General features: G+C 36.4%; 1 protein-coding gene across 1 annotated transcript in view; it reads right to left on the reverse strand.

The window, feature by feature from the left end:
• LOC109046324 (solute carrier family 12 member 4-like) overlaps window positions 1-15976 on the reverse strand; it is a 20734-nt gene extending 4758 nt beyond the window's left edge. Inside the window, exons 1-16 of the mRNA XM_042727858.1 lie at window positions 15717-15976; window positions 5828-5925; window positions 5445-5576; window positions 5190-5336; window positions 4450-4504; window positions 4199-4329; window positions 3854-4095; window positions 3319-3533; window positions 2966-3130; window positions 2549-2647; window positions 2310-2367; window positions 2049-2223; window positions 1541-1659; window positions 1099-1197; window positions 719-838; window positions 485-589 (exon numbers count right to left, since the gene is read on the reverse strand). Of these exons, the coding sequence (XP_042583792.1) occupies window positions 485-589; window positions 719-838; window positions 1099-1197; window positions 1541-1659; window positions 2049-2223; window positions 2310-2367; window positions 2549-2647; window positions 2966-3130; window positions 3319-3533; window positions 3854-4095; window positions 4199-4329; window positions 4450-4504; window positions 5190-5336; window positions 5445-5576; window positions 5828-5925; window positions 15717-15855 (2099 nt within the window). The 5' untranslated portion in view covers window positions 15856-15976. The remainder of the gene's footprint in view (window positions 1-484; window positions 590-718; window positions 839-1098; window positions 1198-1540; window positions 1660-2048; window positions 2224-2309; window positions 2368-2548; window positions 2648-2965; window positions 3131-3318; window positions 3534-3853; window positions 4096-4198; window positions 4330-4449; window positions 4505-5189; window positions 5337-5444; window positions 5577-5827; window positions 5926-15716) is intronic.
• Between the last annotated feature and the right edge of the window lie 470 nt (window positions 15977-16446).

Raw genomic sequence — 16446 nt, forward strand, 5'->3', positions numbered from 1 at the left:
TGGAATAACAGCTGCTGAAAATTCAGCTTTGCCATGACAGAAAAATAAATGAATAAAATAGAAAACAGTTATTTTGGTAACAATATTTCACAGTATTACTGTTTTTTACTGTATTTATATGATCAATAAATGTTATGATCAGCCTTGATGAGTATTAGATGAGTATTAACATTTGAACGGTAGTACAATACCAATATGCTACTGTTAGTACAAACACTATTTGAAGTATGCCTTCAGGAGTGTGTTATTCAAACAATATATTCTGGCTTTTATGAACATTATTGAACTAAACTACTGTAAGTAAAAAGTATTTCCAGGTCATACTAAAAAAAATATCAGCTGATAAAGTTTTAAGTTAACATTTATCTACACTTTTTATCTAATTTGTTTATATATCTTTTCTTTAATAGTTTTGGTTTATATAAGGTTTTCTATGTACAGCAGTCGATCATTGTGGAAAACACATTGTCTGTGACAAACTAACCTCCAGTTTTTGGTGTGGGGTGGTCCAGCCTCCAGGCGAAGAAGAGAGTAACGGGCTGCACTAAGAGACAACCCGCGGATCCCGTCCCCCCATTCCTTCTCCGCTCTACAAGAGAGAAAAAATATACAAGTCATAGATTTGTAAACTAAAGATGGAGAATTCAAGTGACTCTTCAGGTGCTTCCCAGTGATATACTGTATGTTAGTTCAATGGATGTAAATGGAAATCACTTACCCCTGATACTCAATGTACTTGTAGATCATACCAGCAATGCCCATCGCTACAATGGCATAGTACCAAGAGGAGATAAACATAAGGGCTAAACACATACTCATGCCCAGAAATGACAGAGCCCTGAGAAGGAGAGAACAGAGAACATATCATAAAAAGACCCATTGTTACGATAGCCAACTCTTTTATTAGAGGTATTTTTTTAAATATCTGCAAGAAGTTTATAGTATAGATAGTGAATATCAAGGGCTGAATTAGAGTGAGTTTTGAGATCATGTTTGACAGAATTCAAATGTGACTACAAGAGAAGTTCTCAGGATTTGCACAAATAAGATATATACTGTATATGAATGTATGCAAACACAACACACAAACACACTTACCAGTGGTAGTATCTGAACCGAGGTCTCCAGTTTGGCGTTCTTAAAAGTGTTTGTACTGCACATGCCAAGTTTACAAAAAGATAACACATCAGGAAAAACCTGTAAAGTGAACAAACATATATACATATTAAAATTAGTGTTATTCATTTCTGGCCTAATATTTTAGGACTGCTGGCAGTGACAAGAACATATGTGCTGTTTGTTCTAAGTCTGTAAGTTTCATAAGAAACAACTGTAAATTGATGTATATTCTACATTTTAACATTAGGATCTTCTTCCAATATAATTTGTTTACTTCAAATGCATCAGAAAATGATTAAATAAAAATAATTGCAATAACATGCAACATTCAATATAAAGATGACATCTTATTATGAAATACTGATCATTTATTTTGTGCCACAGTGATGTATTTGTGTGTATATTTGTGCTTTGTCCTCACATGGAGAGAATAGGAGCAACCATATCCAGTGATGCAATGAGGATGCCGAGCTCTGCTATGAGTCCTGTCAGCAGCAGGGCCCACGTGGGCTCTCCATTAGCTTTACCGTGTCCAAAAACCTGTGCGTATGCAAACACATGGACACACAGGGACAGAAAGCAGCAGTCAGCTGTTAGCATAACATATTTACATTTTAGGAAAAACATTTTACATATGACATGGAAATGCTTTCTTTTTTGGCTTTTGTGGTTTGGCATTCCAGAAAAGGAAGTAAATATAATCCAGGAGCTCCATTTACTGAAATTCTTCTCAACTTCATCAGTCACGCTTTAGGTTTCAAAACACAGTAGTTCTACAATACATTACGAACCACAGATAAAAGCTTAACTTCCTGCTATTTTATACTGTGTACTCCAATTGAGATTGCAATTAAGAAAATCACCATGATGAAAAAAGATGTGGAGTGTTTATTTGAATTTTTTTTTTCATATATCTGGAGATCTCTTACTCTAAGGAAAGGAATGATGTTATCTTTAGCAATGGCTTGCAGGAGGCGAGGAGCTCCTGTGAGGGACTGAAGTCCTGCACCCACTGTTGAGAAGAAGGAGCCAATCACAATGACCCAGGGAGAGGGCCAGGACAGTGTGCCAACAACCAAGTTTTTACTGACGGCATCTCCAAACCTAAAAAGGATGCGCAAGAACACATGAGACACAACATGCTTGTTTCCATCTGAAAATGCTGTATTTGTAATGTCTAGATTACTTACTTATCTCTCAGCACCACACCCTCAATACAGGCCCCAAATAGAACCACTGAGCTGAAGTCTGTGAAAGGAGTCAGGGACTTTTATGGAAATTTAAATGCTAAATAAAACTGCTCTTGAAAAAAAAAAGTTTTTATAACACTAAAATAAATTTGAATCCTAAAATAACAAATCTGTCAATAAGAGTAATAGTTAAACTCTTGCTTTAAACATAATATCAATACCAACAGCAAAAAGGATACAGACAAGAGAGGTAGTTGTAATAGCCAGGATCGTCCCTATTGGTATAGACTTCTGTGCATCTCTTAGATCACCAGATCTGTTTGACCCTGCCATGATGCCTGTCTCAGAGACATAGAAAGACAAAAATACTGAATTTCAAGACATTTTCCTTTAAGAAGATGTGTAAAAGATTCTTTCTGCTTCTCATAGTGACAGTTATACTGTTTGTGTATACTTTCTTTCTTTTCTTTCTTTTTTTTTTGTCTTTCTTTCAGACAAAAAAAAAAAAAGTTTGAATTTTACATGTAGCATTAAGTCGAACACTCCTAATATTACACCGCTGGATTCCGTGATTGTCCTATTAGAATAAAGCATTACAAATTACAAGGAGCTGTGTAAATATATATTTTTAACCAAAGAGGACAGATGAGTTTTACCTGTGGCAGAAGGAAAGAAGATTCCCACTAAGAGGGTGAAGGACGTGGCGATGTCAGCAGACACATAGAAGCCAAAGGTCTCCATTGAGCCATGGACATCAACAGAAGACAGACTTGCCTTTTCGAGAATCTGTCCTTTATCCATGTAATCCCCCCACATGTTTTCTACACACATACACATACACAAGAATACATAAAATGTACAAAGCAAACAACAAAAATATACATATTATACATGTTAAATAACAAATGCCTACAGAAGGAAAGACTTTTTCCCCATCTTTAAATGCATGTTGTAATTTTCTTATCTGTAAGTCTTTTAGGACCTAGATGTAGACCATATGTGTCCTTACCTTTAATGATGCCACTGGCCAGCCCAGGAATGCTTTGGATCTCTGTAACATTGTTCTGGAGGAAGTACTCGTCACAATGAGCACTGCTGGAATTCTCAGAGCTGCAGAAGTTCTTCCAGAGCTGGCTAGGAACCGTGTCATTACCGACAACTACTGTCTTCCCACAGACATCAAACAAATCACGAACCAGTGTGCGGTTTCCTAACATGCAGATCCTGCACAATTAAAAAGAAAAAGAGTAAACACAGACACACACACACACACATACAAAACAGATACACTTATTTGTATCTAATTATATTTTATTCTGCACAAGAAAACTGTGTAAACTACTGAAAAAAAACCCATCTCATCGCAGTTCATTTTTTGAACTATTAAGAAAAATTAAGCTATAAACAGACCTTATACTTTCAATATAGGCCTGTTGTGTATAATATATAAATCAAATAAATTGGCACAGTCTTTTGACACATTCCAGTAAGAATCCAAATATTACATTTTATGTATTGACTAAACATGTTACTGAAAGACTTACGGAAACTCAGGAGGGTGGAAGATAGATTTGATAGCTCCAGCATAGATGGAAACAATGGAGATTATGACACAGGCCAGGAAAAGGGAGGCAAATTTGTTGACATATTTGACTCCCACAAAGACAACAACAGCCATAAGGGTCAAACATATTGTGCCGTACACCCGCATATTATTCAGCATCGCACCACTCCCTGCATGAATATCTGCAGGATGGAATATGGCAGCCTGAGGAATCAGGTATTTCTGTAAAAAATAAGAGTTGATGAATGATTATTTTCAGAGCTGGATCATTTTGGGGTTTGGATCATTGTGTGTATGTGTGTCGTCATAATAAAAGGAGACTGACCAGAAATATTTCAATTGCTCCCAGTATGTACATCGCAGCAGCGAAGGTTGTGCCCAAATAAAAACAGAGACCAACTGCACCACCAAACTCAGGGCCCAGAGACCGAGATATCATGAAATAGGCCCCACCAGCTGCCGATAAAAAAAAAGAAAATAATCATAATTAGTTCAAAAATTAAAAACCTAAACTAAAATATTCAATACTGATATTTCTTGTACAATGTAGAAAGGATTATAAACATTTAAAATTACCTGGAACTACACCATTGGTGGCAATGGCACTCATCGAGATTGCTGTTAACATTGTCTGTTAAAAAAACAAACAAATAAATATCTTACATTTAAACATTTTAACTATATTTTATGTTATTTCCACATATCAAACTCACTTTGTGCACTTATGGCAGATTTACAGAGTTCACACCCTGCCGGCCTTACTAATCAATAACAGCTACACCTGAGGGTTAGCCAGTAAAAGTAAAATAGCAACTAAAATCTAATAAATTAAACAGATTTATGTAATCCGTTTGATTCATGTAATTTCAAATTAATTTAATGCATTTTTTCCAGGCTAATACATAATAGCTCATAATGTAGCATGTAAGCAAAGCTACTTATCAGACACGCTGTATGAGAAAAGCGCACAAATAAAGGATTTCACACAACATATGTGACACTGCTGTTGGACAGAAGTTACCAGAGAATTCAATCATTGACACAACCAGAATTAAGAACACAGAATTTTTATTTTATCAGGCTATTGAACCTGAGGTTTTTTGCACTCTGCCAACTACTGTTAAATTGTCAGTGTTAACTTTTATAAACCGGTTTATTATTTCTATTGCTTCATATTATTATACTGTCTGTATCTTGTTTTGGACATGTCAAACTGCTTAAAAAATGTTAGGCTGCTTGTTTACAGGACAGACAAGGAAAAACAAAAGCAGGATTGAACATGACTGTGTTGTGAGGGTGTGTCTGCAGTAACTCACACAGGAGCAGCACATGAGAACGATCAGGAAGGACTGGACGACACCTGCTGTTCCTACTATCCAGGTGAGACGCAGAAAGAGAATCACACCAAAGATGTTCTGCAGACATGGCAGATACACTCCCATCAGTGTGCCCATATTCGGAGACTACAGAGAACATATCAGTAGAAGAGAGAAAAGTATTTCAGTACAACATTGTTGCAGATGTTTTGGTTACAGTGAAAATATAATGTTGTGAAAATAACACTTTATGACCTTGGGCATTTGTCTTCTGGATGCATCAGCACTTTCTGCCTCTTCATGTTCTTTGGCTCCCTGAGTAACATTTGTGTAACTGACCAGCCGACTGAGAAGAGATGAGACCTTCGGTCGGATATCCAGCTCTTCCTATGGAAAGATACACCTCAGCACCAAACATACTAAAACTATTCAAATTTTTTTTTTTTTATGTTGAATTTGGGAACGTTATTGAGACTTCAGATTATACATTTAGTGGGAAATATTACATTTAAATTTAGGCATTCAACAGACGCTTTTATCCAAAGCAACTTACAAACGAGGGCAACAGAAGCAATCAAAACCAACAAAAAAGCAAAGAGAATTACAAAGGAGTAAGGAAATAAAAATTAAAAATGAACCTCAAAGAGGGCCAAGTTTTTGTCATAGTAGTCATTCCTCTTAGACGCCGAGTCTGGACTGCTGAGGAAAGGACTGTCTTCTTTATGATTGCCATGACCTGAAGGGGGATGACATTTAAACCGCATTTACTGGATTAAACAGGCATACACATCATTCTAGTGGGTGCATATGGTGTCCATTAGCTTTTTATTTTATTTGTTTATTTATTTATTATAATCCAATATCTTATAATTCTTAACTTGCTTTAATTGTCTTTTTGTATCATCACACGAAAGTTATTTTATCTTTGGTTTAATATTAACTGCCCATTCAAATGATAAAGGGTTTTTTTCTTCACCAGAGAGAGAAAGAGAGAAAAAGAAAGAAATGCCACCATTTTTAGTGTACTTTTCCCCCTCAGAATAATTGTAAGCTTTTGCCCACATTTAATTATGTAATTTCCTGTCCTACGCCCACTAATTAAATGTGACTAATGTCCTATTCTTTACACTCTTACATTGTGTCATTGTGTAACAACTAAATCAAATGAGATCATTTTACTTTTTATTTTTATTATTTACTATTTTATTCAATAAGAAGTTCCAAATAAACAAATAAAGCCTTGCAGCTGCAGTACACTTGAACCCTTTTCTAACATTGGCACCAAGCATTAAAACCCATTTTGTATTAATGCTTTCCTGTTTTTCTACTTCTCCCTTTAATCAGGTGACTGAGTCTGAACACTTAATCGGTTTGATTGTTTTGTGTCCTCACACTCTCTGCTCTCAAAACAAATGTCAATACAAACACTGCTAAAGCAAGGCACCCAAATATAGTGCCAATCTTAATAACACATGCTGTGATAATTTGTCAAGTTTGTCATAATTTTGCAGTTTTGTCTGTATATCTGTATCCTGCTTAGGCTTTTTTTGACACAGTCAAGTCCCGGCCTAATGGTTAGAGAGTTTGACTCCTAACCATAAGGTTGTTTGGTTCGAGTCTCGGGCCGGCAATACCACGACTTAGGTGCCCCTGAGCAAGTAACAGAACCCCCAACTGCTCCCCGGGTGCTGCAGCATAAATGGCTGCCCACTGCTAAGGGTGTGTGTGTGTGCACTTTGGATGGGTTAAATTCAGAGCATGAATTCTGAGTATGGGTCACCATACTTGGCTGTATGTCATGTCACTTTTTTTTTCACTTTCACCCACATTGAATACTTTGCAGATTATTTATGTATTTTTTATTTATTTATTTGTATTTTCTCTACAGAGGGTAACAGTCAGACATTATCAGGGGGGATCAGAATTTACACCCAAACATACACATCCTTGCCAATGGTACATTTGCTAAAACACACACACACACACACACACACACACACACACACACACACACACACACACACACACACACACAGACCCTCAGGTTCAGAAAGCATTTACTGATAAATCAGAAACACTGCTACATACTTACACAAGAGATTCAATGTGAGCAGGGCCTTCCATAAAACTTTTAATCCAGAATGTTAACACATTTTAAACACTTGTTTAATTAATCAAATGCCTGAGAGGCAGAAAACAAAATAGCCATTCTCCAGTGATGGAATATTATATTTGAATATGTTCTTTACTATCTGAGAAAATCTGGGATCCAAATGAATCTGGGATCTAAAATGAATATTTTAATAAACTATTTATTTGGTCACTAATCAAATAAGTACATCTGTGACACCGAACATGTTCATTGCTTTTAGGTCTCAATATTTTGGACAAAAGACATGCTAAATAATAAAGACATGACATCCTAAAACTTATTAAAATGTATTTACTGTAGTAAATATAACTAAAATTTAAATAAATATAGTATGTTCACCGGTGGTCTCCAATCAATACCCTAACTGTATAAACAAACAAGAACAAAATTGTTAAATGCTGCCATCTAGCGTTAGTCTTGAACAAGTTTTCTTCCCTCAATCTGTGAGATAAAATGTTGATTTAAACACTACAAAGATGTTAACACTTTGTTTCCTGAGCAAGAAATGTTTGAGAGGAACTGATATGTTTACCAGATATGTTTAACGGATTGCTTTTACACAAAGCCTGACAGAAATGGTTTGACAGCCCCCACAGAGAATGTGTCTTGCTGTGTAACTGCAGGAGGGTGAAGCAGGCTTTATGGAGGCAGGCCTGGACACGTTAACAGAACTGTGCCAAAAGCTGCAGATCAAAGCCAAAACTACTAACCTCACAGGTGTGGTGTTTAGAGTGAACTGAGGGACTTCACATGCTTATAGCAACATTTATCCAGTGGACAAGAATGTTACTTTTTTACTTGTTTTCAACAATCTGAAAACATCACACACATAAGTTGTTATTGCACAGTACAAGAGAAAACTCGGGCACATTTGGTAACCAGCTGTAGAAAACAGCTCTGTTCAAACATCTGTAAATTGTTGCTCAGACAATAGCCCAAAGGTAGACCAGCTTTACTGAAAATAGCGATTTACCTCCAAAGTGGAATATTTTGAAGAGACAAAACCATTTTGTGTTCATGCAACAGCTGATGAACCTCAGGAAGAAAATTATCTTGCTGGTAAGGAGGTTGTGTGAAATTGGCCAAATATTCAATCTTTTATTCTTCATTATGAGTCAAAGTCATGCTGTTTAGGCCGATTTAGCCATTTTTGGCAATGTAATGTCTTATGATGGCATACTTGGTTGCTTGACGTGATTGTAATAATATCCAGTGTGTAAGTGCATTGTTAATAGCATGTGTTCACCCATAGGAAAGAAAAATCAAAAGTGAGATCTCTTTAACATCTCAAATATTTCTCCTTGACAGAAATTAGGTTACTTTAAGTTCAAATGGAGATGTTTGCTTGAGTCTCCTGCTTCTCAAACTTGTCTCCTGAGACAAAAACTCACAATGGTCTCCTTTAAAGCTTTAAAAGAGATCTCAACAACATCACACATTGTGCTCAGATATTTCTCCTTAGCTAGAGACTCTGGTGGTCTCACATTTTACTCATCCAAAGTTTCAAACAAGATCTCAACTGCGTCACACTGTGCTCAGATATTTTTCCTAGTCTAAAGACTCTGGTGGTCTCATGTTTGTCTCCTTTAAAGCTTTAGAGGAGATCTCAACAATATCACACACTGTGCTTAGATGTTTCTCCTTAGCTAAAGTCTCTGGTGGTCTCACATTTGTCTCCTTTAAAGCTTTAGAAGAGATCTCAACAACATAATACACTGTGCTCAGATTTTTCTCTTTTTATCTAAATAATCTAGGAGTCTCATATTTGTCTCGTGTAATGCTTTAGAAGAGATCTCGAGAGAGAGAGAGAGAGAGAGAGAGAGAGAAAGAGAGAGAGAGAAAACTGAGCAGTGTGTAAAGTTGTTGAGATCTCTTCTAAGGCTTTAAAAGAGACAAATGTGAGAGATCCAGAGTCTTTAGATTAGGAGAAATATCTGAGCACAGTGTGACGCTGTTGAGTTCTTGTTTCAAATACCAGCTAAAGGGTCCTGCTTCTATTCAGTTCTCACCTGTCCAGTTGTTTCCTGTCTCTACTCCTACTATCCTGATCACTAAAGGTGAAAAACCCCATTGCATTAAAAAAGCAACAGCAACCTCTGAGCAGTAAAACATTCTTATAACATAGTCTTGCAAGAGATTACAGCAAGACAATAAAGAGATCTCACATGTTTCTCACATTTCTCTCCCATTGTCATTTTAGATTCCTTTCTTTCAGAACTTCAGAACTCTAAGGATTTTTAGGAGAAACATCTGAGACACTGTTAAGACATACATGAGAATACATGAGAAACACAACAAGTCTCCTGAGGTTAGAAAGAGCAACCACTGAGCAATAAAATATTCCTATAATGTTGTCTTGATAGAGATGGCAGCAAGACAATAAAGAGATATTCTATGTTTCTTCCACCACATTCTCTGTTTTGACTCTTTTTTTTCTCAAATATTTCTCAAGTCTCATTTGTGTCTACTTCCATTTCTCCTAAGGAATTTTAGGAGAAACATCTGAAATGCTGTTGATACTAAAATGAGACATATATGAGAATCTCATCTAAGTCTCCCGAGATTAGGAAAAGCAACCACTGAGCAATACATTTTTCCTATGGGCACTTATGTGTGCCTTTGTCTGTGATGTTTTGTATAAGTTGTTTGACACTATAACCTTATCCTCATAAACAATAATCACTGTCTGTCATGCAAAGACACATCACTGTCTCAAGCCTTCATTACAAGAAACAGCTCCAGCGAGTCTCTTCAGAACAGTCAAATTAAATGCCTGCAACAGTAGTAATTTAGTGCAATGGACTTGGAAAATTACTGACTTTTACATTGTATTAAAGTGCCCCATTATGGATTTTTATCCATTATCTATTATGGAAAATTACCTTTCATGCAGTGTGTAACACAGTTCTAATTGAATGAAAACATCCTGCAAAGTTTTAAATCTAAAAGTGTACTGTGTATAAAGTTAAGTCGACTCCGAGTCATGAAAACGAGTCGTTTTTAAAATGAATCTTAAGCTGTTTCAAGTTGACATCAACATGAAACATTAGCATATTTTTGCCCGCCCACTGTTGCATGTGCAGACCCGGGAAAACTTGAACCTCCCCTCCCTCAAACACCATAGCGGATTCATGTGAAGAAGACGCTGTGCTCTGCACTGTGAGGGTAAGATGGCATACAGCAAAAACTACTGGGCATGCGCACATCAATATAGCATAATTTTTCTCAGACTGTGCAACAATAATTGCTATTTTTGCATTATTGTAAGGAGTAGGTTTAGGGTTGGGGTAGGTGTAGAAGTTAATAAAACAGCAATATCAGGCAGCTGTGGCCTAATGGTTAGAGAGTTGGACTTGTAACACGAAGGTCACAGGTTTGAGTCTCAGTGCTGGCAGGAGTTGTAGGTGGGGGGAGTTAATGAACAGCGCTCTCTTTCACCCTCAATACCCAAGGCTGAAGTGCATTTGAGCAAGGCACTAAACCCCCAGTTGCTCCCTGGGCACTGGGTATAGCTGCCCACTGCTTAGGCTGTGTGTTCACGGTGTGTTCACTTCTCACTGCTGTGTGTCTGCACTTGGTTGGGTTAAATGCAGAGCACCAACTCCGAGTATGGGTTACCATACTTGGTAAATGTCACTACTTTCACTTTCAGTGCTTTATCAATATGTTTCTGCATTAGGCTAACACATATACCATGGCTGTTTGGGTTTTACCACCGAGCTGTAGGCTAATGGTGATGGGTGTTCCGTTATTGACATGCACTGCACACAGTAGACCAATCACAACAGACTGGGTCATCAGAACAATCACCGCAGTTTAGCGTCACGCAAAGGAGGGGTTTGGAAAAAAGAATCGTTGAGGGAACCATTTGGGAGACATTGAGCAAAAAAGGAAAAAAATAAATGCATATTATAAGACAATGAAAGTTTTTTTGACATTGCATGCATGTCAACTTGTTGTTGGGGACTCCCAAAACCAAAATATGAACCTTTCACAAGCCGTAATAGGGGCACTTTATGCTTACCAGTTATACATGTTTCATTTTAGCCGTTTCAATAGCTTTTAAAAAATTTAAAGATAAGAAAGAAAGCTTTTACCAGAGTGTTTCAACCTTTAACAAAAGGGGTGGACTGCCTGTTTTACACCTTTTTCATGAGAATTTGTTGCACAATAGCCCATCACTGGTAATAGACTTTCTAAATTAGATGAGTGGTACAGTTGAATAAGTCTGTGGAATTGGACCCTGCTGGGAGAACAGAATGTACAAAGGCTTTGATGTGCATTAACAAGAGAGAAGAAGCTGTACTGTACTGATGAAGTTCCAACAATTAGAATCATTAGCAAAAGATAGATAAAAAATATATACTCAAAAGCACTATATGAAAACAATGCTGTGAAAAAAGTAAATAATGCCAATAGTGCACTTCAAATACTTAACTGTTACGTAATGATTTTTTTTTTAAATACAATATACTTTAAGATAGGTCAAATCAACACAAGGCCTACTCTGAAAAAGTCTAAATTGTGCATGTGGGATTAATAGTTAATAGTAGGCTATTGCATTGTTTTTCCTTTTGCTGGTTTTATTTGCATCGTTGCAATTTATCTTGTTTAGTAACCTGTTATCATGTGATGTCAGGACAAATTTGTTATGTAAAATTATTATAGTTGATTGTTACCCTTGTTATGTAGCAACTGTTGAGGTATGTATGGTGGTGAGTGTTTTATGACGCTTGACAGTTTTTTTTGAGGTTTGTGAGTGTTAATGTTATTAGTGTTTATGTGACGTGGTCAACATTTTCAGTCAACATTCACTCTCCAAAATTGTACATTTGTCTTTGTAAACATGAGATAAAGCAGGTAATAGCGCACAATTTAAAACCACGTAAATAAAGGTATAATTTTTATGTAACTCTTTTGTAAATTCATGCAGCTTACAACATCATTACTTTATCTAAACAGGTACACTGCCTTGTACACTGGTAAGATTTTTAAAAATGTTTTTCAAAAAAATATTCTATGCTCACTATCATCAAAATTTGCTCACCATTAAAAAAAAAAGAAAGAAAAAGTATTAAAAATACAGTAAATAATCCCAATGGGAAATCACAGTATCCCATTCACAATAGGTTATTTGCCTAGAAAAATTTAATTAGATTTTTTATATCCCCCACAAAAGTGCCATAGTTACTGTAAATAGGATCTGTGTGTTGGAGATACTGTAATTCTGAAGTATCATATCACCATATATTGTGGGCATGTCCAGTTATTCACCTGTTTTGGAAAGACATCCCAGGTGAAAAAAGTGCACTTCCATAATGTACTTAAATTGATCTATTTTCACACACTAATTTTTTTCTTTTTTACTTTATATACTATAAATTATTAATATAAGATAAACTTAAGATCATCAAAGTGCACTCAACTGTGCTTTTCAAAGTGCAAAGTGCAAAGTGCTTTTTTCTTACCCATCTTTCATACACTAATACACTCAAGTAGTGGTAACTATATATATATATATATATATATATATATATATATATATATATATATATATATATATATATATATATATATACTTCAAATACAGCGATGTTAATAGCACATTTTAGTTCATGTTTTTAAGTTTATCTAAAGAATAAGAACTAAAGAATATTTTTTAGTATATTAAGTACAAAATTAGGATAAATAATAAAAAAAAAATAAAAAATATAATAGAACAGTATAATTAGTAATAACATAATAGATATTATAATAGAACAGTATTTTAAATTTAACCTTGTAACTGTGCAAAGTCACTATTACATTATACCTTGCCCTGCTGGTTTGTTTTCATATTTATGTTCTCTCTTCTTATTTTGTTATCACTTCTTTTTCCTTTCTATTTTCTCCATGCTTCATTCATGTTTCTTTCAGACATGAAAGAAACATTTTGATCAGGATTCTTAGATGGATAGAAAGTTCAAAAAACATAATTTATTTGAAATATAAATATGTTTTAACATTATAAATGTTTTTGTCACTTTTGATCAGTTTAAGCCATTCTTGCTGTATAAATGTATTAATTTCTTTTAAAAACTCATACTGATCCCAAACTTTTGAATCTTCTTGAGAGCTTGATGAGGTTTAGATGACCCCTCCAAAGCAGATCAATGACTGCCTTTATACTGTACCTGTTTCTGATCTTGATATATCCACAAAACAATGTCATATATGAGATTAGTAAGAGATAGGTCAGTTTAAGATATTCTGTGCCTGTCAAGTACAACTGTCTTTCAACAAAAACTAATACAGGCCCTCCTAGTGGAAGAGGATCTATTGTTACCTTAAGAAGCCAGAGAAATTCTTGGTGTTAATGACTGCCAACCATCTCCCACTCGAAAGTAGCATGATGTTGCTTTTTCCATGTCAAATAACTACTCCTTCAGGTTATAAAATAGATGACTGCCTCCCTGGTCATCGGTTGAGGAACACACCAACTGGGTTTGTGTTAAACCCACTCATAAATCTATAAAAAACCTGTTCCAATTGTGTTAGAATTTTTTTTCAAAGAAAACAAGCTGGGATAGTTACAAAAAAGTTGTCTCTTCTTAGCTGCTGATGCTAATGATTTCCGACAGCTTGTTTTTAGGACTGCACTGAACAGGAATTTATTACTTTAATATATGCAGGAAAAATACTCTCTTTATCTATCTTCACCCCTCTCTTCATCTGTTTTCCTGTAAGTAACGTGGAAGTAAAGCGTGACGTGGTTCATGGGTTTGACTGAGAGCTAATGCTTTTCCATTACAGGCCTGTTTCAGCACAATGACCGCAGTGTGCCTTCCTGCTCTAAACGTCGCTGAGCTAACAAACTAAAAAACAAAGTTAGCAGTGTGAACACCCTCCTTCTGCTCTGCCCCTCCTAAAGTTAAAACAATCCACCAGTGCGACTGCCACATAAGATTACTCTTCCTCATCCATCTACAGCCTTGCTTACACAGAGAAAATCATGCAAACTTATTTGGTGTAAAGAGATCTACAACCTCAAAGACCACCACAATTTCTGCGAACACCTTTTCTGATTTCAAGCTTTGCTTAAATGTTCAGAAGACCCTCTATGAGGTTAGTGGTATGAGGCGACTGCTTAATTTTAATTCACAAATGCAGACACATTAAGGGCCAGCACAGGATTTATTCAAGTCATGGACAAACACATCATCTGCTAGGAAATTATAAACTATAGTACATTTTCCTTTTTCTACTTTTCTGTAATAAAATGTCCTTTTTGGGCCTCTTTCATTTGGGTTATGTTGCACTCACCATTTACCTCTAAAGTTGGCTGTTTGAGATTGTAGGGTTCTTTGTTGTTCTTGCAATGATTGGTTTGTATAATTATTACATATGGAACATTGTATTGCAAGAATCTGCATGCACACTTTTTCTTTTCTTCTTTATTTTTGTTTAATTCCTGCAGTGATTCATTCAATGATTCACTTTGTTCAAGTTCAGCATCTTTTCTGCAAGATATTATTCATTTTTTACTAAGCCTATAGGCATAAACATGACCAGACTGGATCCAGCAACACTCTTTTGACCTTACTAACAATAAGCCATTAGTATACAGTAAATTGGCTATATACAGTATTTATATGTGATATGGTGTGCATATCCCATTTACAAAAGCCTCACTTACAAATTTACACCTTTTTACCCCAACACCCAAAGGGGAAAAAAGACAGCTGTGTCTCCACAGACCTGGTGGTCTCTCCATATGCCAGTTACAGCTGCAGTAAACATATGCTGATGTCTCTTAATCATGCCTTAGGGACATGTCTCTATCTTATAATTCCTTTCTCTCTTTTAGAATGCGCTAGAGAAAGGAACAAGATGGAGGAAAGAAATGCCAGTTAAACCCTCAGCTGCTGTCTTGGCACAAAGAGAGTGCTCCATCTTTTGTGTCCATGAATCCTTGAGGCCTGTCCCATTATTGCAGACCCTTCGGTCCCGCCTCTGCTTTGGCTCTTGATTGTTTTCCTTTGTCACCACAGTGGTGTCTGGCATGTCAGCAGTGTGCCAAGAGTTCTGGCTTGAGTTGCTCTAAAATCCCTCCCCTTATATCAAATATACGTCATTTTATAGAGATGCAACTTTGCCAACATGATAAAGCTCCCTCAGAACTTCCCAAAAACTGGGATGTGAATAGTCAGTGGGTCCTGTGACATTACTGACTGAACGATTGGCATGGTTACCGTATTGCTGATAGTTTGAGGATGTTTGTCAAGACTTTTAGGATTAAATCAAACTTTCAAACTCAGCTCCTGAGTTAGTTAAACCCAAGTTTACACCCCGGGGTCTGTTTTTCACAAAGTGACGAATGAAAGAAAAAAACTTACCATCAGAGCTAACAGTGTCTCCATGTCCAGGGTATCCTCCCTGTCCTGTGTCTCTGTAATCCACCCAGTTTATTCCCTCCAGACTGTCATAGTTGGATGGAGAGTTATCCTGCACTGGTACCACGGTGAAATGGGGCATACTTTTATCCGTTTAGCGTGAGTATCTGTCTCTCTCTTTATCTTCTTTTGGCAGATAGCACGTTCCCAGCTGAACTCTCCCTGAAATCTCCAACACATTCCTCTAGTCTTCCCTCACTTCCTCTCAACCCATTAGCATAGTCCCCACCTTCTTCCCCTGGTCCCTCCTCCTGTTCGGACAAATAGAAAGGCTCTGACACTTTGGCCTGTCTCACAGTTTCCCCCTGCTCTCTCAGCCGTGAGTCTCGCTCTCACTCATGTTTCCCGGCTTAAAATGTGAATCACAATCTTGATGAGGAAAAGAACCAGTATGTGTGATGGGTTGTTTCATATTTCAGCTGTGAAAACCCAGATCCATTACATTCTTTGAATGAAGATTGCTTAGTGTAATATTATACCATTTATAAGCTAAAATCTCTCAGGGAAAAACTTCATTGGATTTTGTCTGCATGTCAAAAGGAAATGGTAAATACATTGGCAAGGCATGAGTGTACACACAGCAGTCTATTCCAAGTTAATAGGTAACAGCTCAGTCATACACATTCACGTAATAGTAATAGTTTTAACCTAGACCAAATGTAGACATCCTATT

Source organism: Cyprinus carpio, chromosome B7 (assembly GCF_018340385.1).
Source record: "Cyprinus carpio isolate SPL01 chromosome B7, ASM1834038v1, whole genome shotgun sequence".
Taxonomy (NCBI): domain Eukaryota; kingdom Metazoa; phylum Chordata; class Actinopteri; order Cypriniformes; family Cyprinidae; genus Cyprinus; species Cyprinus carpio.